This window comes from Nymphaea colorata, chromosome 1 (genome assembly GCF_008831285.2).
Source record: "Nymphaea colorata isolate Beijing-Zhang1983 chromosome 1, ASM883128v2, whole genome shotgun sequence".
NCBI classification, from domain to species: Eukaryota; Viridiplantae; Streptophyta; class Magnoliopsida; order Nymphaeales; family Nymphaeaceae; genus Nymphaea; species Nymphaea colorata.
The window spans coordinates 40,970,104-40,994,883 of record NC_045138.2 but is presented as its reverse complement, the minus strand read 5'-3'; the positions used below and the strand labels follow the sequence as shown (position 1 = coordinate 40,994,883).

Sequence of the window (24,780 nt, the reverse complement as noted above, 5' to 3'; positions counted from 1 at the left end):
TTAAAAGTATTGCTTTAATAATATTATAAGGCATCCGTCCCATAATTTCGCTGAACAGTTTTCGAGCTTTGGTCGCTAAATGATTAGTAAAAGCGCATTTTTCTTTTATCGCTACACCATTTACGTATAATCTCAGATATGGGCCTCATTTTTCCAATTTCCTCGGATCAAACCTCTATCATTACTCATTTGGTTTGTTTGTTGAAACTTCATGTGAAGAAGGCTTGGCAAGTTCCATTGAGGAAGGTTTTTGTTTAATGGGAAAATGGTCATTTTCAACCCACAATATTGGAAAAATATTCTCAAGAGGCCGAAGTTTCTCTCATTTTTTTTATCATCCAAATCTAAAACGGTTTCAAATCTAATGAAGAGCATGACACTCAGGGGCGGAGCCAAATTTTTTTTAAGGAACGGGCCAAACGATTTGTGGGTCGAATGACGAGAAACGATGGGTAGGGCCAAGATGAGCGATGGGTGCGCTCACCCGAGCCGTGGCCCAAGTGGGCATCTCATTCCCTCCGTCCATGACACCCATCAATTAAAGTGTTGTACATCAACAGTTTAAAGTCAAAATGAGCAGTGTTCATATTGAACTGATGATCGAACTTTCACTTGCCTGTTAATCCACGGCAAAAAAACCGAGAACAGTAAAGAAATACTTGAGGTTAGATTCTTAGCTTTAACTGGAGGACCTTAAAATTAAAGGAAAACTTTTGCTAGTGGGTATAATAGTAGAACTGATTTCTCTCGTATGTGAGGCCCCTTTTGATGCATAGGAAAAAAACTATGCATAATGAGAATTTTACCCCGATCCTACACAGTTTTCTATTGCTTTGCCAAACGTAGGAAATTTTACTTTGTGCTTTTCATTGGATTCAAAAAAGAATTCCCACCAAAAAGTCAGACCTCTCTAAGTTCAATTTTCTTTCACCATATTTTTTTCTTGAAATTTTACTGTACTCTGCATCAAACGTTGAAACTTTACTGCACTGTACTGTACATCAAACGTTACCTGAGAGTCAAAGAAGAGTTTCAGAAACCGTAGCCGGGAAGGAACTAGGAAGGAGTGGAGAGGGGCAGGGGACACGTAGATTCCTTCCAAACACGGGAACCCGTCAAATCATTGCCCATGTGAAGCCGTGGGCGGATGAAAACGGATTTTTTTGTCACGAGATTGCTGTTGAAGGGGAGCATTCGCAACTTTCAAGTCGAGATGTTTGTTTTGGACATTAATTTCCGCATTAACTTTTCCCTCCCACGCCACCCTATTTAATTCCCACCTACTTTCAACAAACTGCATCATTTTTCCTCGTTCCAGAATTCTTTATCCTCTTTCTCAGTTTCCAACAGTAACATACCTAACGCCTCAGAAAATTCACTAGATATACATAAATATATATAATAAAATAAAAAAAATTATTTTTTATTTGGGAATATGTGTTGTTTATGATTCTGTGAGGCTTTTTCTGGCATTTAAGTTGTTTTCAGTGAATCTCACAGTAGGATTTGGATAGTAATTGTTTATGAAGGGATAGAACAATTTCATTGGGAATGCGTTAAGCAGATGAAGAACATCGAAGAGTAGGAGAATGTCAAGAAAAACAATGACTTTGATCAGTAATAAAATCACTTTCAGCCGCTTATATTTTGTCAATATTCTAAAAGTCACATCCTCGAAGGGTATCTTTGTTCAGTGGGATTTGCCCTTACTTCTTTGCCTTGATGTGTTTGGCAATTGCTTTTGTTTTTCTTATTTTGCGTTTAAATTTGTCCTCTTACTGGCTTAGATGTGTCCGCTAGCAATTTAAATTGACAAAAGTTTGCTTGAATGCGGAGTTTGTGTGGAAGCAAGAACTAGGTTTTATTATCCCCCATTAACCATGGTTACCTTCAAAAGCCCTCTGCATCTTAAACCCAAAAAAAAAAAAAAAGCAAAAATGTAAACTACCCATGAGTCGAAAAAAGATAAAAAAAAAAAAATTCACGTGCGCGCATGCACACATGCAAGAACAGTGGAAGAGCAACATGTGGGTTAGAATAAGCATGTCCTCTCCACTATCCAAAATTCTTACATACATCACTATAAGATCATGGTAAACTCATGATTTAATATAAAATGTATATTAAAAAAAATGTATTTGTTTTATGCAGTTATTAGGTTTTTGTTAGGAAACCCAATGTAGTTAAACTAGCACATTTGTTCCACCTTATTGACACATAAAATGTGCACCAGCCGAGTATGAGCTAACTGTTTTTTTTTTTTTTAATGCGAGATAGCCTTGGAAGGACCAAACAATTTAATGGGTCTATGCTTCCAAAGTAAAACCTCTATGAGCTCCGACCATCACCTCATTCTCTCCATTGTTGTCGCTTAAGTTTGTCACATGCAATTTATGTGGGGATATGAGTAAAGAGTGTTGTCTCCCTTTTCTAGAGCAAGTTAATTTTCAATCTCTTTTTCACATATTTGTTTTGCACGGACTAGTATATGTGGAATTTATAATTTTTTTTTCACCAATAATTGATGCGCCTCGGATTTACCTTACTAGCTGTGTTATTGTTTGAAGGGGGGGGGGGGGAAAAGTTACTAAATGACCTTTCAAAAAAAATTGAACTAATATTGGAATTTTATCCTATGATCATCTATCAAATTATAAATCAATAAAAATGAAGTATCCATTGAAATTTAGATCAAAATTGTTAAGCTACCAAACCGGCATAGGTGCTTCCTTCAATCATGCATGAAAGAGCGGAAAACTTTTGCGTGGGAAATCATTGTCTCACTTGTTGAACATATTTTGTCATGAAGACTTTTCTTTTCGCGAGTGGAGCAAACACTCTCCTACGGTTTCCTTTCACGCCGAAAAGTAAGCATACTTTTTCCACGAATTTTGTTTACCAACCCTTTTGACCTCGAAAGTGAGGCTAAAAATGAAATGCCAATAAAAAAATAGTAGCTAAATTATCTTCTCTTTTTTATTCGTTTACACTGGTTTGAATCTAAAAACCGTATCAAATAATTGTCAAAATGAACTGGCCGAACACATAAATGCATATAAGACCAATAAAAAATAGAGCTTAGGGAGAGAAAAAAGTTTCGTTCGAATTTTTGATAACTAAGTTTGAAATTTGAAGATCTGCTAAATTTTATGCCCCACCTGTAAGAATTAAGTCCAGAGTTTGGTACATTGTACAATTGTTTGCAGAAATGTATGTCAATCGATTAATAACAATAATGAAAGTCGACATTTATATATATATATTTTCATAGAAAAGGGAAAGATACCAGAGACATCAATATGTAAATGATTTTTTTTTCATGAAATATTAATGTGAAAATAGGATTTTTTCATCAATATGGAAACAACACACATGCCTATTAGCTTCATATTTCAATATGATTTGAATGATAATATAGTTTTTATTTCTCACCTTACATTATTAACAAAAAAAAAAGATTAAAATTGTTAAAACAGGTACAACATCAACAACCGTTAGATCATCATCTCTTATTTATTTATTTATTTATTTATTTATTTTTTCAATTTGAATATACACGTTATCCGTTCTTTTATTTATTAAATATTTGAAAAGTACATTTTCCTGCCCTGTACTTAAACAGCAATGTTCGGGAGATCACGTGCTCTCGAGTAGCGCGCCCACTGTACCGCAACGTTGCCTTCAGAAGGTATTTTCAGAAGGTATTTCGTTAGCACATCAGTGAATATATGGATTTCATCAATGGAGCCAAAAGCCTTTCTACCGTGCAATTTAAAGGCCGCATTATAAATTCGAAAAAACTTTGACAAGGAAACAACAAAGACTTACTTCCCCATCACAACATCCTCTTCCTCTCCTCTTTTATATGCTTCCAGTGAAAGGACCGACGACAGAATATGCCGCCCCTGTGACCTCACCCGACCTGTCCGCGTCTCCTGTTCGGCCATTTAGGGCCTGTTTGATTGCTTGTATAAATTCAAAGCGGTCTGTTGATTTATTATCATGTAAAATCAAGAAGCTGAAGCATTGTTCTGCTTTAGCTTACTTGGGTTCATGTGCACTCTTTGAACAATAACTGCACCCAGGTTGACCCCTAGGCTCGCTCGCTTACACGAATGAGCCGAGCTCGAAAAGACGGGGTTCAGCTCATGGTGCCGCTGTGCTCTAGTGACCAACAAATTGGAAGTGAAATTAACTAGCTCCTAGCCTATGGCGACTAATCTATTTCAGCCTCCAAAACTTTCAAAGCCAACCGCATTTGTCTTCATGGTCCATGGTGGTCCAACATGGCTAGACTGTTACCGAACCCACTTGGGGGACTTTCTTCACAACATGATCGAATTGGTCTAACTAACACCAACAATTCTGGTTTATTCTCAACCATGGAAATGTAGACCAACTTTCCCTTTGGTGAAGATTAAGTTGCCCCAATAATCCGCCCCTATCATTCAAACAACCTTACTAACTACTGCCCTTTGAAAACAAGGCGAAATTTCATTATATTTTGATCTCTATATTTTCAAATATGATGTCACGCATTCTTAGTTCGAAACCCGTGGATGTTGTTTGTCTGCAAGTCCTTGTGTAGTACCCAGTTGGCATGATTTGATATAAGTTTGTCCAATTTAAGTGGGTGCGAAAAGTATTTCATTCTACCATCCAAATCAAAGCCAAACACCTTGCTCCGATATTTTTAGGCCTACATTGATGCCTGATAGACACAATATATCGTTGACTCGGTGCTATTCTCCTGCCCAATTGTCTTGTTTATTAAAATGAGTAAAAAATGTGAAAAATAGATATGACTTCCATGTTCTGATTCAAAGTTGATGCTATTTATAAATCAGACTTTTTTGGATGATTGGAAAATTCAAAAAGCAGAATCAGCCTCGTTTGAGCGGCTCAGTTTGGAGTCGCATTGTGGACCTCATGAGAGAGTCAAAGTTCGCCGCGTCTGAGGAAGGTTCAACGATAACGGGACCCAATGGACCCATGGCTCCTAACTCTTAACCAAGTCAACTCGCAGTTAACTAGTCATTACTGATAACCTTGTGGCCCACTCACTAGTCAGCCACGCTGCCAAACAGCTACCAAAATTTGAAAATCCGGAGCATAATCTGTTCTTCCAAATCACACTTTCAAAGAGATCTGAGCCCAGACAACATACTTTTTTCTTCTTTGGGCTCCATCACTTGCACTGGGAACGGTTTGAGAAGGGTGGGGAGGAGATGCCAGATCCATTTAAAAGGTGATTTGGGGGATGGCCGGATCTGCTCTCACACCTTGTACGTCGGTCAGATCCAGAACCATTTTACAACAATTTGGATCCTAAGGCCGGTTCAGAATTGTGCATAAAGGAGGCCTAGAACGCAATAAATAAGTTCCACTCAGTGCATCATATGAAACGGGTTCGGGTCTTTTATAATGTAAGACTAGATCCAATTTGTCATTAAGTTCTCATCTGAGGTTAGAACTCCAATATCGCGTTGCCCAACGATTTGTACATGATTTAGTCTTCCACTGCCAATGCCGAAAACCGAGGCAACACTAATGGAACCATATAAAAATAAAAATGAAGATTCACTAGGACACTTAACAATAAGAATCCCATATCACAAGGCATTCTTGTCACCAACGCACACCCAATCACTAACCTCATCAAAGCACGCACCAGTCCCTCGGCCATCGGGTTTGGCCGTATTTCAATCTAGACTTTGTCCCGGATCCGGTCCAGCCTAAACCCGATTCGTGCTCGAAACAGTTTCACAGTGTCCTGGGACCGATTCGACTCGTTCGATGACTTTCAAACTTGAAATCGCGATCCGAGTCATGCCGACTCGTGATTCGCGAGTCGCGAAGCTATTGAGCATCCGGGCACCTTGAATCGGGGGGTGCCTTCGGACCCTGGACCTAGGCTGGTCCAGTTTTTGGGGGTTGGCAATTTTGAGACACATTATTGTAATGTGCCGAATCAGCTACTTGCAATGCAAGTTTGCACTGTGTTATGATGCTGGGTCAAAGTTTGGTGAAATGTGGTAAGAATAGTATAAATAAATGTCACTATCAAACAATGCCTTAACATAGTATTGGACCCATAATGACTAAAAAAATCATGGTCATAGGAGCACCTTTGGGGATATGCTTTGCCCTAACGAGACTCATTCACTCAACTCACATTGGGGATAACTTGTGAGCCAAATCAGGACGGCCGAGCACACTTTTGAGTGCCCATATGTGCACTCAAAGTGAGCAGTTGCACCTAATGCAAGCTTTCCTGCTGTTGAGTGTTGATTCAACCAAGTTAAATATTGTTAACTAAGACAAGAAATTACAGTGGACAAGAAACTTGAACTGTTTGAACACAAGTAATGACAGATCAGAAAAGTTTATTACACAAGAACAAGGCCTCAAAAAAAGTCTAGTTTAGAAGGTTGTTTGGTAGCAGAAACACTTTTTGAGTGCTTCGTGAATCTGTTTTAAAATTTGGAGCAGATTCATAAAACACTAGTTCCAGTGCCTGATGAACCTGTTATGGGGCATGTTCTTGACACTCACAACCCCTATAGGTTTGACGCTTTGAGGTAAATATATAGTATAGCTGATTGTGTTGGGCAAGCTTGCGAATCATCAATTCAATTCTCATAGCCATTGCTCTCATATGCCTTACGGGATAAGACACGACATCGAGTTGTAAAGTGCAATGCCCCTGCATGTAGACATCATCACGGCCCTAGGGTGTGGAAGTAGGAAGGGCAGGGAGTTCGGCTTGTCCGGCATCATCTCGAATAGGTCGGACTAGAAAAAGCAGAAGAATAGAACCCGAGCTTATAAAATGAAGTCATCCACGGATAACTTTCTCTCGCGTTTGATCGTAAGTGGTCAAAGTAAGGAAAATTCAAGGTCATCAAACACGCCATGAGAACCGAGCAAGCATCTCTTGAATTAGGAAGCCTTGCATCCGAAAAACTTGATGGTTTTCTTGGTTGGGGGAAAAAAAAGGAATTGAATTCCAAGTGGGACATATTTTCAGAATTGAATAGAATCATATTGGTGAGGGGACTACAAACAAAACTGCCTGGCCAAAAGAGTGAGTGAAAAGGAAAAAGTTGTAACAAAGGGGAGCTGAACATGTGCTCGTAAAAACAAAGAGAGCTGTCTCTGTGGTCCAGTTACATAATAAATATGAATGCCAAGAAAATGCCACCTTACAAAAAGGAGAGAAAAAGAAGAGAGACTGGAACCAAAGGCTTCTTGTTTTCATGTACAAAATTAAATACAGGAACAACAGAAAATCAAACAATAAATAAACATACAAACACTTGAACCTACTTGGGGAGGCGCACTTAAATGCCAAAAATAAAGATAAATTCAGATATTAAAAAATTTCAAGCTGATAATGGGAGCTCCAAGTGACAGAAACCAACACTGGTGGAGCCAACTTATGTACCATTATAAAACAGAGGAAAAGTTAAAAAAATCACTAGACTTTTTTCCCCTTAAAAATAAAATAAAGGAAAAAAAAAAACCACCAGTGGCAATTATTTTCAACCCACCATGAACAGGCCCAGTGCCCAACTGGCCTTTATGTGGAGACAAACCTGAAAAGGTCAAAAGAAATTATGCAATCAGGAGGGGAAGGAGGGTTTCAGCAATTACGATAAAAAGGGGGTAGTTGGATAAAACCAGAAGGTGGTTAAGCTTAATCAGAGTGGCTTAACTGAATTAAGTAAAAGGGAGAGACTCTGGCTTTGACCTCAATGGTCCCCGAAAGCAGAGCGCGGGCGAAGGGGAGAGAAATTAATTAAATAAAAAAAAAGGAAGAGCGCAAGGAAAAAAGAAGAAATTGAAAGAAATCATGTTCTTCTGATCGTCCATTTGAAAAAAGGGTTGGCTTTATTAATAAGAGAAGTGGAATCTCTCTCTCCTCTCTCTCTCCTCTCTCTCTCCCTCTCGCTTTCTCGCTCTGATCAGTTTGGCGTCTTCTTCATCCTCCTCTTCCTCTCTGTTTTCTCGATTGTTCTTCTTTTTCGGCTGCTGCGGAGTTTTTTGGCGAACCCTAGAAGGGGCGGATCCGGTCGGAGTCCCGCCGGCGGGGAGTCTGCGGCCGGAATGCGGCTGAGTTGGTTGCCGGGAAGATCGGCAGTCCATGGTTCCGATTTATGGCGCGGACGATCGCGCGGAGGCCGGGGAGGTAGGGTTGACTAGAGCGACGCATGTCTCGGAGGAAATGGCGTCTGCTCCCTTGACGGCACTGGAGCGCCCGAGAGGTAGAGGGACGAACACGGTACGGCGGGGATCCTGGGTTCTGTTATGATTATTGTTTTTCTCTCTGGGGTTGTTTCGGTTGATACCGATAACGTTTATTTTCTGGTTTGGCTGGTGTTCGTTGGATTCTTGAACGTTCCCGGTTTTGTTCTTTTCTCTTGGTGTTATTGTTCTTTGCATCTTATTGGTTATTTGAGAGAAGAATGTGCCTGGTTTGAAGTGCTGTCAGTAGATTCTGGGACACTTTCCTTCTTTCAGTCTTTCAGTAAGGCAGGTCCTTAGTTGATTTGTTTTTTTTTCCAGTCAGTGGTTGGGAAACTGTGATGAGGTGGTGCGAGGATGCATAGAAATTGTTATCGTCTTAATGCGCAAGAGTGATTGAGAATTTATTTGATACTCCTTTGATTTTGTTTGAAGTGACAACCTCTTTCGGCATCCAACTTGGATTGACGAATACATATGTTTTTATGTGTCTATAGCCTGCAAAACCATGCCTTTGCTTAATGTGTTGATTGCGTTTTACTGTAATTACTCAGCTCCATGTAGCTCGGAAATTGCAACCTGCGTTTTATGTGCGTGCGATTTGTGGGGGAGGAGGGTGTTTGCTTATTGATGATTTTCACAAAAAGAAACCATAAAGTTCTCAACACTCACATTGACATTGTCTTGGCCTCATAAACCTCTAGATTGTTAAAAAGGGTCGTCGTTGCAGTTTGCCTTCACTGGGATAATTGTGCTTCGGTTGCAAACGTGCCCTCAGCTTTTACCTAGTTTTCGGAACATATGGTCCGTGTCATGCAAGTCATCAACGAGATTGGAGTAACATTTCTCCCAGACAACACTTTTTTGTTAACATTTAGGAGACGTACACAAAAGATCGACATACACTTTCTGACATGTGCTCATTGTTTGTCAATATTCGGAGAACGGTTCTTCTAACATTTATAATAAGTTCTCAAGCTTGAAATTTTGGTGCTTCTATTGTTGGGGCAAAGAACGAGCCAAGCTAATTTGAATTGGGCTCGTGCTTGGTTGAAATTATTTTCACCTTGGCCTGCACACATATAGGTTTGAGTACATGGCCCACGATTCATTAAAAGCCTGGGCTTGTTATGTAGATGAGTCAAGCTTGAACGTCTGTACAGAGCTCAACTAGACTCAAAGAGGCTTGTGAAATGTCTTTATCTATAATGATCATACATGTTTAGAGATGCTCCATATTTAGACGGTCGGGCTTTCAGACTGATCTGTCTTGAAGCTAATTTGATTTTCTCGAGCTCTTCTCTAGTTCAGTATTATGAATGACCTGAGCTTGAACAAGGCTTTGAACTTGGTAATGTGAATAAGTGACTTTGAAACCTAGGGTCAAATCAACTACTTGTATTCAGCTCCCTTCATTTTGCCTTGGTTACTTGAATTGGGAAGAAGTACTTGTCAAATTGTTGCCAATACTTGCCTTTTTTTATACGAGGCATGTTCATGGTAATCATACTACAAAGTGTTTTGCACCATGATCTTATTATCAAAATCTTTCTATGATTTAGACAAAAGTAATTAAGTTGGTGGATGGGGTGAGAAATGACACAACAAGCAGAGTATTTTTAAATTTGTAGGATATACGAAATTGCAATTGGGTTGGAAGAAAATAGAGAACTGTATTAGAATAAGATAGAAAAAGTGAATCAGAAGCAAAAAGTTAATAAAAACTGGGATCTGCACTTGAAATACGGAAATATTTGCTTCACTTCATATGAAGCTGCCTGATGAACCTTTTCATATGTGTAGGATCCAAGAGAAAACCTTGTGGCTGATCTTCATAGCATGAAGGAATTTAAATATTGTTTCTTTACATGTTCCAAGCTTTATGGTACCACAGATGCGTTACTACCTCTATACTTGAAGCCTTGTCGTGTCTCATGTTTATTCTTGTACACATGAAGGAAATGACTCGTTTCACTTTCTTTCTATTTTTCCTCCATGAACTAAATATACAAGTTTTGCTTCCTGTTATTCCACAACTTGCTTATGAGTTGAAACCTAGTTGCCGGTACATTTGGATCTAATATAACTTGTTTTCCTGTATCCTTCTTTACTTTCATTTGCATATAATTCATGCTCCTTTAGCTTTTTTTTGTTCTATTTTGTTTCCATTGTCCATTAAACATGTCACAAGATGTTTTCTTATCTATCATTACTTCAGAAATCTTTCCCTGAAATCCTTCTGCTTTCTTTTTGACACAAGTGGAGGTCCTAATGGCATTTCTTACCGAGGTTATTTTTCCATCTATGCAGGTTTTCAAGAGTGGTCCTCTTTTCATTTCCTCAAAGGGTAAGCAAGATTTTGCTGATTCCATCTTAAGATAATCATATAGACATGCAAATATGGTCTGCCTTCTTTTCAGCATGACATTGGTTACGAATTTCATTGTTTATTTGGTTGTGAATTGGGCTCACTTTCTACTTGTGTGGTTGGCCAACAAACACTTTTTATATTAAATTGCCCAAACACTTCTAGTGCATTGGCTTTATTGCTGGTTTATTTGTATCCGCTGTGCCTCATTTCTTGGATGTACCATTTCGCCTGGACTGTTTAGAAGATTGAATGCTTGTGACATGTCTTTGGCTTCAACAATGAATTCATGGCAAACTTCCTGAACTTATCACAAGCTGACCATTGCAGCTAAATTCCCTGCCTTTATGGATCTTTACCTTGAAACGCCAAGAAAAGCTTTTATTATTTTTATAGTCAATATGCACTTTATAATATTGGAATTTCTATTTTTATATTAGGGATGGCTTATGAAAAAATGCGAAGCTAAAACAATGCATGCTTTTCAGCTATTGAATAGATCATGACTAGTCTTGGCGATTGTTAAATTTTATGTGAGATGAAGGTATACATATGTGTGCTACACCTTAATTTGTGTGGCTTGCATTCTTGAGTTGTAATTTTGTTCCAATAATACTAAAAGGAACGGATAAGTTGGTATTATGCCTGAGAAACTGAAGGTAAAAGGGAAGCTATAGAGGCCATCAACATTTTCTAATTTCTTCTTAGCTGATTTTGGTGCTTGCAAACAAGGATAATTTTGGTGCTTGCAACCAAGGATGCAAATAGTTTGGCTTTGGATTAGCTAATACATTGAAATTGGATTCAGATTACATTAGATACAACTGCAAAATGGAAACCGCCAAATCATAACTGGAGAGTTGCAACCCTACTTCTAATGCATAATTGGTTATATCCAGGGTCTAGGGAAGGTTCAAAATGGTTAGTGCCCAATGGGACCATTGTATTCTGGGTGTTATGGCTCATACCCAAGTCCTCTACCATTACGAATCTGCGTCTGGTCTACTGTAGGAAAAGACAAAGGTGAAAAATTCTCTTTGATATGATTCATTCTTCCATCTATGCAACCATGACTCTAAGAGGCTTGAAATTCCTTGAAATATCTCATTCTGGCATATGTTTCTGCCTGTGCACTTGCTTTCAATTGTCCTGCTACTGTTTTGAATTTTGTTTCTATTAAAAAAATACAAGGATGGATAATTGTTGCTCGTTATGTAATTTTTCATAACTTTTAACTTGTTTTACTTGAATTAAATTCTTTCCTTTTATACTTTAAATTTTTAGATAGCTTCATCTTTTTCTGCAGTTATATTATTTTTTTTTTCCATTGTCCCATTTGAAGCTTTAATTTGATATGTGTGTGGCTAGCAAGATGCTATGCTACATGAAATTGATGCTGTGCTACATGAAATTAGAAACTTGAGTTCACTTGGTTTTGTTTTTTATAGGAATTGGTTGGAAGTCATGGAAGAGACGGTGGTTCATACTTACACGAACGTCATTGGTGTTCTTCAAAAATGATCCTGTAAGCAGTAGCTTTACGTTTAACGCATTTGCTGCATTGTTTGGTAATAACTTAGGCTAAAAGGTTCTTACTTGTGATTGGACCAGTTGGTTTAGAATGTGAGAAATAGTTTTTAAGGATGCTTGTTTGTACATGAATTGGAGACACACTATAACTGTAAATGTTAATTTCTGTGGTATGTTAAAAATGCTTCTTTCGTCTATCTGTACAGAAATTTTTATGTAATCTTTCTGCATTTTATTTCTTACCCTTTATTGTTTTGCTTTATTTGTTCAAATTTTGCATTTGTATGAGAATTTCCAATCAGTTTAAGCTCTCCCAACTGAAGATGAACCAAACAAGATTAAAAAAAAAAGCACTTTTTTTCCCCATTAAACCCTCCATGCAACCTTTTGCTGAAATGTTTATTTCTTGTCTTGAACTGTATATCCTGTAACAAGTTGTATTGCATTTTATAATGTGAACGTTGGGACTGTATAAGAAGTAGAACTAGTCTATTTTCTGTTTACTAAACAACAGTTATACGTCCAATCAAGGAATGGAAAGCATCTACTTTTAGAAGATAGTTTTGGAATGGTATTGGGGGCAATTATGTTGCAGTTGTTTTTTATGCATGTAGTCAATAAATAAGTTACTTCAGTTAACTATCACTATGGCATGGCCACATATAAGCATCATTTTTTAAGGAATGATTTTTCTCTCTGAGTTCCCTTCTTTACTTTTGATAGACCAATATTAATAATTCCATTTCTTAGTAATGCTTGAGCAGCAGACCTAAATAGTGTTTGGTTGACTGTTGAGGCTTTTGATGTTCATGTGTTTAACTGAATGTGCATGCTAAATTTCAGAATGCACTTCCTCATCGAGGAGGTGAGGTGAACCTTACTCTTGGTGGGATTGACTTAAACAATTCTGGAAGGTATTCTTTTCTTTTTGACTTCAGGCAATGAATGTATCTCCTTGTTTCTATATGTTGGCTGATCATCTAGCACCATATTACAGTGTGGTAGTCAGGGAAGATAAGAAGCTCTTAACTGTCTTATTCCCTGATGGACGTGATGGACGAGCTTTCACGCTTAAGGTACCTCTTTATGCAATCCATATTTTGCCTTTTATTGGTAGATGGAAGGCATAATGTGCTTTGATGTGCATTGCTGTTGTTCGGCTCTTTTACATTATCATCATTGTTGCTATTGTCATTATTGTTTACTTTTCACTTATAGGCGGAGTCATCAGAGGATTTATTTGAATGGAAAGCAGCACTTGAGCATGCCTTGGCAGAAGCACCTGATGCATCTCTTGTGATGGGACACAATGGAATTTTCAGAAATGATGTGTCAGATACTTTTGAAGGGTCTTTCCAAGAATGTAAGTGGTTGTACAAGAGCTTATGATATTCCTTCTCTTTGACATAGAAGTGAGGAACCATATGCAGTGGCCATTGTTGGTGAAGATGTCTTGCTTAGGTGGACTTTTTTACACGTCCTTTTGCTCAGTGCTTCTTGTATTTTTGCAGGGAAAGATAAGCACCCTGTCAAGTCTTTGGTTGTCGGACGACCAATTTTGCTCGCACTTGAAGACATTGATGGGAGTCCATCTTTTCTGGAAAAAGCGTTGTGTTTCCTTGAGCAGTTTGGTAAATTATTCTATGTTGGGAACTTCAAATTTTGTTAAGCCAGTTTATCATTCTGGGTTTGTGATGCTTCTGCTTGAAACTTGCAAGGTCTTTTTTTGTGCTTGTCCATCTACAGTTAATAATTTAATGTCATCATGAGTTGCTGTATGTGTCTATGTGCACTCACATGTAGGTGTATATCTGATCAATTTATTTGTTTCTCAATGGTCCTTGGTTGTAGGATCAAAAATTGAAGGAATTTTGCGTCAAGCTGCTGATGTTGAGGAAGTTGAACGCAGGGTTCAGGAATATGAACAGGGTTTGTCTTTTAAGTTACCTTGTATTGTCCAGGATGTAGTTTCTCTTTGTTACTGTATCTGACATGCTCCTGTTCTCTTTGTTTCTCTCAAGTGTTAATATTGTATTGTATTTGTTGAAAATCAAACACCAATTCGATGTTTTTACAGGGAAAACGGAATTTTCTCCTGAAGAGGATGCCCATGTTGTGGGTGACTGTGTTAAGGTACTTACAATGTGTCAATTTTTTTGAGCTGTATGCTTTGTACTTAACAGTTAACATCTCTATTCATTAGTTTCATATCCTTACACATTTGCTGAACTGTGTGTTATCGAAGCTTGTGCTGCGGGAGCTGCCTTCCTCTCCGGTTCCTGCATCGTGCTGCACTTCACTGTTAGAAGCATACAGTATGCCCTGTTTATGCAGTGTTCTTCTCTTTTCTGCAGTAGATGAATTTTAAATTATATTTTCACCTTCTATTTATGCTTTTTATCGTTAAAAGTTTAAAACTGTTATTATAGTGCCTTTATATCTCAAAATGACCATTGTTTTTTGCCTTTATGTGCATAGATGTTTTTTTTTTGTGCATGGTATTTGGTTTCTCAATGGATTTGGAAGCATAGGAAATCTTAACAGTTGCATCTGTAAATTTTGATTTTTAAGTTGAAATGCTCGAGCAATTTAATTTCTCATATATTATCACTAAGTTTAGTCATGCACTTCACGTTGTTGTTTTTATTTCTGTAGCCACCTTCAGATTCTGGTGCATTCCGGTTCTTGATTGAGTGCTTATGAAAAAGCCATACATCCAAATAAATCTGTTGATTTTTAATAAATATGTAAAGAGACCAAACTGTGGAAGCATAAGATGCTTGCTAATATTCAGTACCACTTTTCTTTATCCCCATCAATCACAGGCCTAGTGCCTAGCCTTCATTTAGCATTGGTTACTGGTTAGATGTCAGATATGTCCATTTGTCAGGTTCACCTAGGTTAGCTCTTTCATGCATCATTGACTGCTAAGCTTTAAGCTACCCTTTTCTGTAGCTAATTTCTAACAACTTGGAAGTTAAAATTTTTCTTTACATACTGTTTGACTTTTAAAGCTTGAAATGTGTTGATAGCACTGATAGATAGTTTTTCTGGATTTAAGAAGTTCTAAAATACATCATTGTGAACTTGTAAAGTTTGCAGGCATACTCCTTTTTCACAACAAAAGATTATCTGTAATCTTGTGAAATTTAGTTCATGTACCAACTTTTCCTTTGTGAGTGCGCCCACACATGATATATTTGAGATGAGTGAACCTGCTAACTGAGTATTTTTACAACTGATCTGTCATTTGTGTACTACATCCAAGCTAACAAGTTTCAAAATGTACCATAAAAAGCTTTTGTGTGAGAAATGGTCTTTCTGGTGGGCTATGTCAATTTAAAATTTCCTAAGCAAATGCTGTTTTTAAATAGTTTTTATTTGGTACCATTGTTATTTCTTGCTTGGATTGAATTTCTTTAGAAAGTTCTCATTTATGAATTAATTGAACAAATACTAATGGGTAAAATATTGATCCTAGTGTTTTCTAATGTAAAAGAATAATAAGGTGACCAATTGCATAATCATGGACAAGCTGTCAAAAACAAAAACGAAGTATTTGTTCACATATGATGACTATTTATGTTTTTGTGCAAAATCAAGCCCAGACTTGGTGAAGAGCCGACTGATGGGGAGACAAAATGGAAATGATCAATTAGCAAGCACAACACTCATAGCATTTGTGCAATACAACTTTATAAGAGCGTTTGAAGGCTATGACAGTAATAAGATAATGGAAGCCATTAAGGAGAAATATGGCTTGACATGGAAAAACACATATTGAACTTTTCCTAGGACAGTATAACTTTTGCAAAATGAGAAAAATCCAATAATGTGGTTGATCATGCAATCATACATTGGTAATGAGAAAAGATCTTGCAACAACGAGGAATTAATTTCTCCAATAATGCAAATATTTTTCATAAGGAACCACTTGCCTTTATCACGGAAAATGGTATGTATGGCCATGAGATCAAATTAAAGTACTTGACCATGGTGGGGTCCTGCTGCAATGAGCTTTTAAGCAAGAATGCATGAACAACAACAAGAAGGGAGAAAGCATACAAGTGTCTTTCAACACCACTTTTTTTTAGTGTCAACCTCAGGCCCATCATTTGAGATGTTCAACAAATGTAGGAATATTATGGGGCGTAATGTGCAAGATTCTGCTAGTCACCACAAAACAAAAGGCACATCTTTTTTGTGGAAAATCGGAGATTTTAAGACCAAAATTGAAAAGAAATATCTTTCAAAGCAAGCAACAGAAAAGTGTGAGGCCTACAGAATTCTTGTTGATGTAAATACAGAAAAGTCTTTTGGTAGGTCGGTGAGTGCATAGGGGTAAGTATAGGCGGCCTAGGCATGTTTTTAACAAAATAGGGTGGAAGTCAAGGTCTACTTTCCCTATATATATTTCAGAGACATGTGCCCATGTGGACATCTGTGTGTCTGATTGTGTATGTATGTTCCAAAATGATCTCTTTGTTGCTTTTTGGAATTGTTAACTCTTTTTCACTTTTGCATTTTTTTTTCTATAATCATTTTGAAGGAATCGATCAGAAGGAAGCTCGTGTTGCAGCAATGCGTGCTGCAATATCTGAGACTTTCCCAGAACCAAATCGACGGCTTCTACAGAGGTATCATCTATATGGATATCTCACTTCACAAATGTCAATTTTTGTATGTTTTAGTGGTTAGCTTGCGTTTATATGTGATGGATTCTTCTCTAGTAATTTTGGTTTGATCTTTCTTGCTTGTTTTCTAATGAAGTCGTACATGTTTTATTATTCTATCAATTACTCTATCATATTATCTTTCATGATCCACTTTTTCCTTTCTATAGCTGCATTATTTCTTGTTGCTTCATTGAGTATATCGTGAGTTGAGCATGAGTAGTAGAATATTTAATTTATGAAAAATCCTTGCATGTGAGCAAATAAATTGTTAGGCACCAGATATAGAATTGGATCGGATCCCCTTGAGGATTTATCCAGTGGTGCTTGTAAATAAGGTCGAAGGACCTTGGTGGAGAAACATCACAAATATTCAGCGTTTTACCTTTTGGGAAGGGAAGACCCTAATCGGGGATTAGGGACTGGTGTGCATGAGTTAGGGTTTGGGCAGGATGTTCCTTTGTCTGTAATCAGTTACGTTAGCAGGAGGCAGCTAACATAAATAAATTTCATTGAATGTGAGATTTTTGGTCTTGTTTGATTGAATTGAATTTTGATTTTCAGAAACTAGACATAGTAAGGGTTTTTTCCTTGACAGTATTAAATTTTAAAACATGTTTCGCCCTTATACTTTGGAGCTTTTAACATGAAAGCAGTTAAGTGTTTATGATGCTTGGTGTTTTGCTGGGGTTGTGAGCATTACTTTGTTTCGGATGCCAGTAGTAGTGCAAGAAGATCTGATGTAGTGAGACCATACATTTGGTTATTTCATTTTTCATGTTGGATAAAGCAGATCATAAGACATGTTAATTCTATTGGTTTGGTGCAATTTTCATCTTTAATCACTATAATGGCATAATCAAGGTCGTGCTTATCTCTTTCTGGGATTTAGTTTTAAAACCAACTTCAAATTCACTTCCTGAGTTAATGGTAACTTCTAGCTTCTTATTAGTTAAAAGTTTAAAACATCTGAGTTACTCCTTATTGTTTCACTGGAAACTTGTTGATGCTCTATGAAGATAATGGCAATGAAACTTTATTCTTCTTCCTTTCTCTGTCGTGAAATGTATTAAGTGTTCTAATCTATAATATGTGCTCATGATAGGGTTCTGAAAATGATGCGCTCTGTTGCTCATAACACTGCTGAGAACAGAATGACGGCATCTGCTGTTGCTGCATGTATGGCTCCACTGCTTCTGCGCCCACTTCTAGCGGGTGAATGTGAGCTTGAGGATGATCTTGATATGAGTGGAGATTGTTCTGCTCAGTTCCTTGCAGCTGCAAATGCAGCCAATAATGCCCAGGGAATTATCAGAACCCTCCTGGAAGAGTATGAGAATGTCTTCGATGTAAATAACCTGATCATCTTGTGTTCAAACTTTTCCTTTTTAATGCATTGCTTGTGTTCTAAATGTCATTTTACCTTTTTGTTGTTGCTTTCACGATTCAGTAACTACATGCCTTTTTGGATGTGCAACTTGAAGCTTTTAAGACAGTCTCTTTTTGTTCCTTTGGTAGAATAAGCAGGCCTAGTTTACATGCCCCATAGAGTATGTCTGATTGCTATTTTTCTTTTTGTGGGTGCGTTCATGATTTTCAGAGGTACCGGAATCCAAAAAATCCAAAAAAAAAAAACCTTATGTATATGCCATGAACATAGAAAACCTGCCCAGGATTTATTTATTTGTGTTTGAATGAGTGTTGCATGGCCCAAACATACTGGATGTCCCACATAATTTATCTGGGCAGTCAAACATGCTCATAAGGTTTAGTAGCACGTATTTGATTATAGAAGGTAGTTTCAGCTTTCATGTATTTTTTTTATTTTCCTAGAGTCTATGACAAAAGATAAAGTTCAGCTTGTTTGTGATTATTTATTGGAAAGCAAAATTATCTTTTGGCTTGCCTTCCTCAGATTATCATGGTCTGACCACTTGTGGCTTTACTTTAAAAATACCTTGAACTTCATAGTTATCTTAAAAAATCAAATATGTAAATACACTTCTTTTCTTCAAAATTTTAGGTTTTTGTAGATACTCCTTTAGATTGACCGAGTGCAATTAGTTTTTTAAGATGTCTGTCATTTCTTGTTCTTGGTGGTAATGTCCTTGTTTCATTTTTATAGGAGGAGCACCTAAATGTCTTCCCTTCGGTGAACTATCAAATGGAAGACAGTGGTAGTGATGATTCAGTAAATGATGAACATGTGAAGGTACATGACGATGTGTACCATGATTTGCATCATGAAGATGATGATGGAGCACAGCATGCAGAACGAATGGATAGTGGCAAGCTGAGTGGAAGCAGTGGGAATGATGCTAGTGATCTATATGATTATAAGGTTGAGACTTAGTTTACAGATCTCTCTCTCTCTCTCTCTCTCTCTCTGTGTGTGTGTGTGTGTGTGTGTGTGTGTCTGTTTGGGAGAAGGGGCACAGGATGGGATTCCACCTCTGTGCGCTTGTGTATGTTCTGGAGGTTACACATCAGCAATTGCATATTCAAGATTGGCACAATTGAAAATGACGCTATTTCCTCTTAACAATACTTATTCATTTTTCAATGATTCTCATTAGTTGATGTAAATGGCTCTAGACCGTTCTTCTATAGATTTCTATTACTCTATGATTTCAATTGAGATCTTGAGTAATTTTCCTTATGTTACAATGCAGGTTTTTGAAGGTGCTGATTCTGATGTTGAATTTCTTAAAGACACTCACACTTCCGAAGTGAACAAATTAACACCAAGAGAGTTTGGTGGTGATAATAAGCTCCAGGGTCCTCAAAGCAAAAGCAAGGAATTTTTCCAGACTGACAAGGAAAGTCCTTTAGTGGTACCTAATGCTGAACCATATGTATCAACTGGAGATGTTTCTTCTTCTGTAAGTAGAAGGGTTGTGCCCTGCCCTGGGCATGAGCCTTGCACAGAGAAGTTAATTAACAAAACAAATGGAACTCTGTCCAGCACTAAGCGGTCAAACTTCTGGGGCCGTAGTGGAGTAAGAAATCTGACATCTTTTATCCTTTATTGTAATCTGTGATGTCTAATTTGAAATCTAACTTTGACAAAGATCATACTCAAGGATTTAAATTCTGGATGCTTGTTATTAACTTTTGTTTGACTCTCAAGAACCATTTTTTTTTTTACACTTAACCTTAATCTTCCTTAGGTGGACAGACGTGTTTTTCCCCCTTTAAATGAAGGGAAATAAAATTTTTGATTTTTTACTATCCTTCTACTTCTTTTGCAGGCAAGGAAAAATCTCTCCATGGAATCCATCGATTCACCTAGTGATGAGGAGTATGCTCTCTCTTTCTCTCTCTCTCTCTCTCTGTCTCTGTCTCTCTCTCTCTCTATATATATAGTATTTTATCTGTACATATATATGTTTCTTGTTTTTCCAAAAAAAAAAAAAAATCTTGTACCATTTGGAAGTTTAAAGATGCTACAGTCAATTTTTAAAATTGCCAGATGTTCAACATGGAAAATCAATCCAGAAGATGTTTTGGTTATTATTATTTTTTATCTTCTTATTCCCACTCCCATCCCTCAGTCTTTTCTCTCTAACTTCAGATCCTTTTCGACTTTTTTTTTTTTACTTTTCAGGCTTGTAATTCGGAGGCTTGAGAGTACAAAGAATGAACTGCGTAACAGGATTGCAAAGGAGGTATTTTTCACGTTCAGCCTTTTCTATCTATTGACATAGTGATGTGTTTAAAATACAATAATGGCTTCAATGATTCTATTTTCCCGTTATGTAGGCTAAGGGGAACGCGATACTACAAGCAAGTTTGGAAAGAAGAAAGCTGGCTTTGCATGAACGTCGTTTAGCTCTTGAACAAGATGTATGGCTTTGTATCACCTGGTTTTTCAGCATCTTGCTTGCCAGACTTGGTTTTATTTACTTTGATGTCATGGATATTCCTTATTGATCTCGTCTAATAATGTTAAATGACTTATGAGTTTGCAAAAACCCTGTCTCTTTAGGGCTATTTTTGAAAATAGCATTTTGAGACTTATGCCATATTTAGCAAAAAATGGATTTGGAAAATTCTTATTGCAGTTACTGGTAATGGAGTTGAACCACTTTACAAAAAACATAGGGAATTGGAGGGAACTGATTGTCCCATATTAAGTCAGCCTAGTAAAAAAATAAAGTACTAATTTAATATTGTTTTACCAAATAATAGACTGAAATAAGTTGAATCAGCAGTGTCAGGTTGATTCTGCCAATTTTGAACGTGGTATGAGCTGATATTTTGGGAGTCCTTTGTTTTCTTCTTTTTCTTTTCCTTTTTCTTCTTTAGGATGTGAAGCATCAGCTAACAAGGATCACTACCGGCCAACATGGGCAACAAATACACATTTTTATGATGAAAGCTGTATTTGCTTTTGTCGCTAGAAAAAGGGGCAGTTTCCTTTGGAAAAGCTCATTTGCTTCTTCGCTAACCATTTGGCTTTACTATTCCTGCTCAATTAACTGGATATTTACTATTGCAATTCTCTATTTAGCTAATTAATGAGTATCGCCAAGGTTAATGGTTGAATGAAATGGTGGCCTGGTGAGATTTATGTGTCCTTGCAATTCAGAACCTAGAATTCTTGCTTTCATGTGTCTGATTGTTAGATATTGTATTTCTGACCATTTATTTCTGTCTAGTATTTTGTTTTCGGGCATTCTTTTTCAATACTTCTGTAACTTTTGTTTGATATTGTTTGCTCATTCTCATAGGTTTCAAGATTGCAAGAGCAGCTGCAAGCAGAAAGAGATCTCCGTGCAGCATTGGAGGCCGGGTTAAGTATGTCTTCTGGGCAGTTTAGTTCACGTAGTATGGATTCAAAGGTTGGTCCATTTATGCGTCACATTTTCATTTCTGAGTTGTGTTATTGAAGCATATGCGAACTGATGGTCCCCTTGTTTTCCTGAAGACAAGAGCTGAGCTTGAGGAGATTGCACTGGCCGAAGCGGATGTTGCAAGGTTGAAACAGAAGGTTGCTGAACTTCATTTGCAGCTAGATCAACAACGGCAGCACCATTTTGGGTCTCTTTCTGATGCATATGATCAGTACCAGCTTCTACAGAAGTTTCAGTCACAGCCGTATGTTATCTAATATGTATTTTTATTTTTAATAGTTGGTCTACATGTTTCTAGCGAAAACTTTTAGATGTTGATGGTGTATTTCGCTTTTCTTCTCAATCAGCAAAAGTTTTCCCTTTCAATTCTAACTGTAAATGGGATGCGTATTTGACAGCACATTTTGGTGATAAATGTTTCTGTTGTCTATCGGGGATTATTTTTATACAATCTTTCATATGGTTGTTTGAACATTTTCCTATTCTATTGTCGTATCCAAAGCTCAGAAACATGTTTTATTATTATTTCTAGCACATGATTATGATTTTTAGATGGGGCTCATCTGCTTTAAGTTCTTTTGGAAAGGACATAATGTGCATTGAAAAGGATATATCCACGTGACTTAGGATCTAATTTTGTTAAATGTGTCATGTTGCAGGAAGATCTTTCAACAAGATTTTGATTCAACTCTTGCTTTCTGTAATTATGAAAGGGCACAGAGAAGTGAGGTTGTGAGTCTACCTTCAAGTTTTCTGTTTTTTTTTTGGTATCAAAATTGAGTAATCTTTCATCACCTTTCTTGTCATAGATACCATCACCCGGTTTGTTCATGCTGGACAATTTTTTCCTGTTTAGTTTTCATTTCATGATATATTTATAGCTTGCACCTCAATGATGTATCTGTGGTGAACATATCCAAGTTTGTTATCGTTTTGTTCTGCTGCTCCATCTCTACTTTTTTCCATGTTTCCTTATGTTGGCTCAGTCCTATCTGGAGATCATATATAGCGGAGAAGGCCATCTTTATATCTCTCAGGTTTCAAATGTTCAATTGGCAGGATTTTCAAGCTACATGAGTTGGTTACGAAATGGTGTTATTCATATAGTTTATCAAATTTTAGATGATGTGCACCTGTTTTTGCAACTGCCATGTTTAAGGCTTCAAATCCATTTATAAATACAAGGTTAAGAATGTATACCACTAATCTAGTTCAGTGTTTAGCTTTTGGTGTTACAGTTCATTGATGCTAATCCTTGCTGAACTTATCATATAGGTGCCTGCTGTTCCATATTTCTGCTCATGTGGCTCTGTCCAACCTTAATAAAGGAAGTTCCACATGGTTCTCAAAGAGTTTTCATTACTATGAATAGGGGTATTTCCATGTCACGATGAACAGTAAACAAGATCCATTGGCCAAACTTTTATCATGTTTAGACGCTTGACTGTTCTGCTAGCGCCACACATTATTGGTTTTACTCACTTGCCCAGGGGACATCCTAGATTTACCAATGCTTGGAGAAAGTAACTATTATAGGAAGAGAGAGTGAACTTTATATTTATGCATGGCAAGTATTTTTGGCTGATCCTGCAAGGGGTTTTCGTTCTTTACTGCTTAATCATTGAAGTATCTTTTATTCTTGGATTTTTTGCTGTTAGTTGATTTTATCATATATCAACTGCTAAACTTAATTTAAAAGAACTTGAATCTGCTGTCTGCCAATTTAACAAATTCTCTCCTGACATTATTCAACATTGGCAGGACCCATCATCCGCGTGGAGGAGCATCAAGCCACAGGTTGCACAATCTGTGTTGAATAGACAGGTTCAATGGAAGCCACCAGCAGATTTGTCAAGCCCAGCCATCTCCAAAGTCTCTGAGGCTTCAACAAGCTTGTCTACAGATGAGATTTGTGCCATCGACTCTTCTGTGAACAAGGCATCAGGGGATCTGGAGGTAACATAACTCATGGTCCTTAATCTTGGGTAACTTTTAGCTCGTGATTTTAACTTTTGATCTTATTCCAGGGAAATGAACAGCCACGCCAACCCTTAGCATCATCCACTCTGGTTGAACTAACGACCCGGCTGGACTTCTTCAAGGAGAGGCGTTCCCAGCTCATGGAACAGCTCCACAATCTTGACCTGAGTTATAGGCCTAATTCACAAGGCCCTGTGTACAAAGCATCTCCACCATGGACCAGTCCAAGATAAAATGATCATATTCCAATCATTTGTATATCCTAATACCTGTAACTCTTGTATTTGGCTATCCTCAATCTGTCTCTTTTCATATCGCAATTGGTGTAATCAGTTTTCTTTTTGTTTTTGCTTTTCTTTTGCGCCAATTCGTTTTTTTGTTGTTCACGTAGAAGTGTTTGATCTACTCGAATTATCTTATGTGATCAGAAGTAACGGTAATTCGAAGATTATGTATTTGATTGTTTCAGTTATTAAAACTGCAACATGTGATCGGATGCAATCCGAGGAGTAAGGATTTTAGAGGTATAAAGCGTGAGAAAAATTTTCTGTATGGAAGGACAAAGTACCAACCCCTTGAAGCATAGAAAGCGCCTAGCGCTCTCTTTCTCTCTCTCTCTCTCTCTCTCTCTTCCCTTTTCCGGAGTTACTATTACGGGCAGCCTTCTTATCTTTTCCTGAGCCTCCATTGGAACTTTCAGGCACTTGCTGGCAGAATGACCATGAAATTGTACTCCGGCATCCCTAGAATTGCAGCGGTTCGTGTGGCTCCGTGACACTTCGGCAGTGTCTTGGCGAGGTGTCTCAGTTATGCTATTGATCGTACTTTACCTCGTTATAAACGTTGAAGGTGCTTTGATACTTCATTGAAATGTCTATATTTTCGAAAGGGCAACATGATCTTGGATATGATTTGTCAACAATTGTAATTGTAGAGGAGGAACATGATCTTGGATATGATTTGTCAACAACTGTAATTATAGAAGAGGTCATGAATAAAAGAACACTTGCTTAGTTTGCATTTATCACCATTTCTCTCTTTCTCTCTCTCTCTCTCTCTATATATATATATATATATATATATATATATATATATATATATATATATATATATAAGAGTAATTAAA

General features: G+C 37.4%; 1 protein-coding gene across 1 annotated transcript; it reads left to right on the top strand.

Annotated features, from left to right (window-relative positions):
* The first annotated feature begins 7,898 nt into the window (after positions 1 to 7,898).
* LOC116253585 (rho GTPase-activating protein 6-like) lies at positions 7,899 to 24,155 on the top strand. The gene is made up of 22 exons (XM_031628490.2): positions 7,899 to 8,284; positions 10,558 to 10,594; positions 12,064 to 12,140; positions 12,989 to 13,059; positions 13,143 to 13,221; positions 13,364 to 13,508; positions 13,657 to 13,776; positions 13,997 to 14,074; positions 14,223 to 14,278; positions 14,391 to 14,460; positions 16,695 to 16,782; positions 17,924 to 18,167; positions 18,944 to 19,159; positions 19,491 to 19,817; positions 20,070 to 20,119; positions 20,426 to 20,486; positions 20,581 to 20,664; positions 21,552 to 21,662; positions 21,749 to 21,918; positions 22,334 to 22,403; positions 23,436 to 23,630; positions 23,702 to 24,155. The coding sequence occupies exons 1-22, from the start codon at positions 8,147 to 8,149 to the stop codon at positions 23,885 to 23,887; spliced, it is 2,673 nt and encodes an 890-aa protein (XP_031484350.1). The 5' UTR covers positions 7,899 to 8,146; the 3' UTR covers positions 23,888 to 24,155.
* Positions 24,156 to 24,780: the final 625 nt, after the last annotated feature.

Coding starts and splice junctions, on each gene's coding strand:
- LOC116253585 (XM_031628490.2), top strand. CDS start 8,147: ATGGTTCCGATTTATGGCGCGGACGATCGCGCGGAGGCCGGGGAGGTA. Junction 14,461..16,694: donor TTCACTGTTAGAAGCATACA/GTATGCCCTGTT, acceptor ATCATTTTGAAG/GAATCGATCAGAAGGAAGCT. Junction 19,160..19,490: donor GTGATCTATATGATTATAAG/GTTGAGACTTAG, acceptor GTTACAATGCAG/GTTTTTGAAGGTGCTGATTC.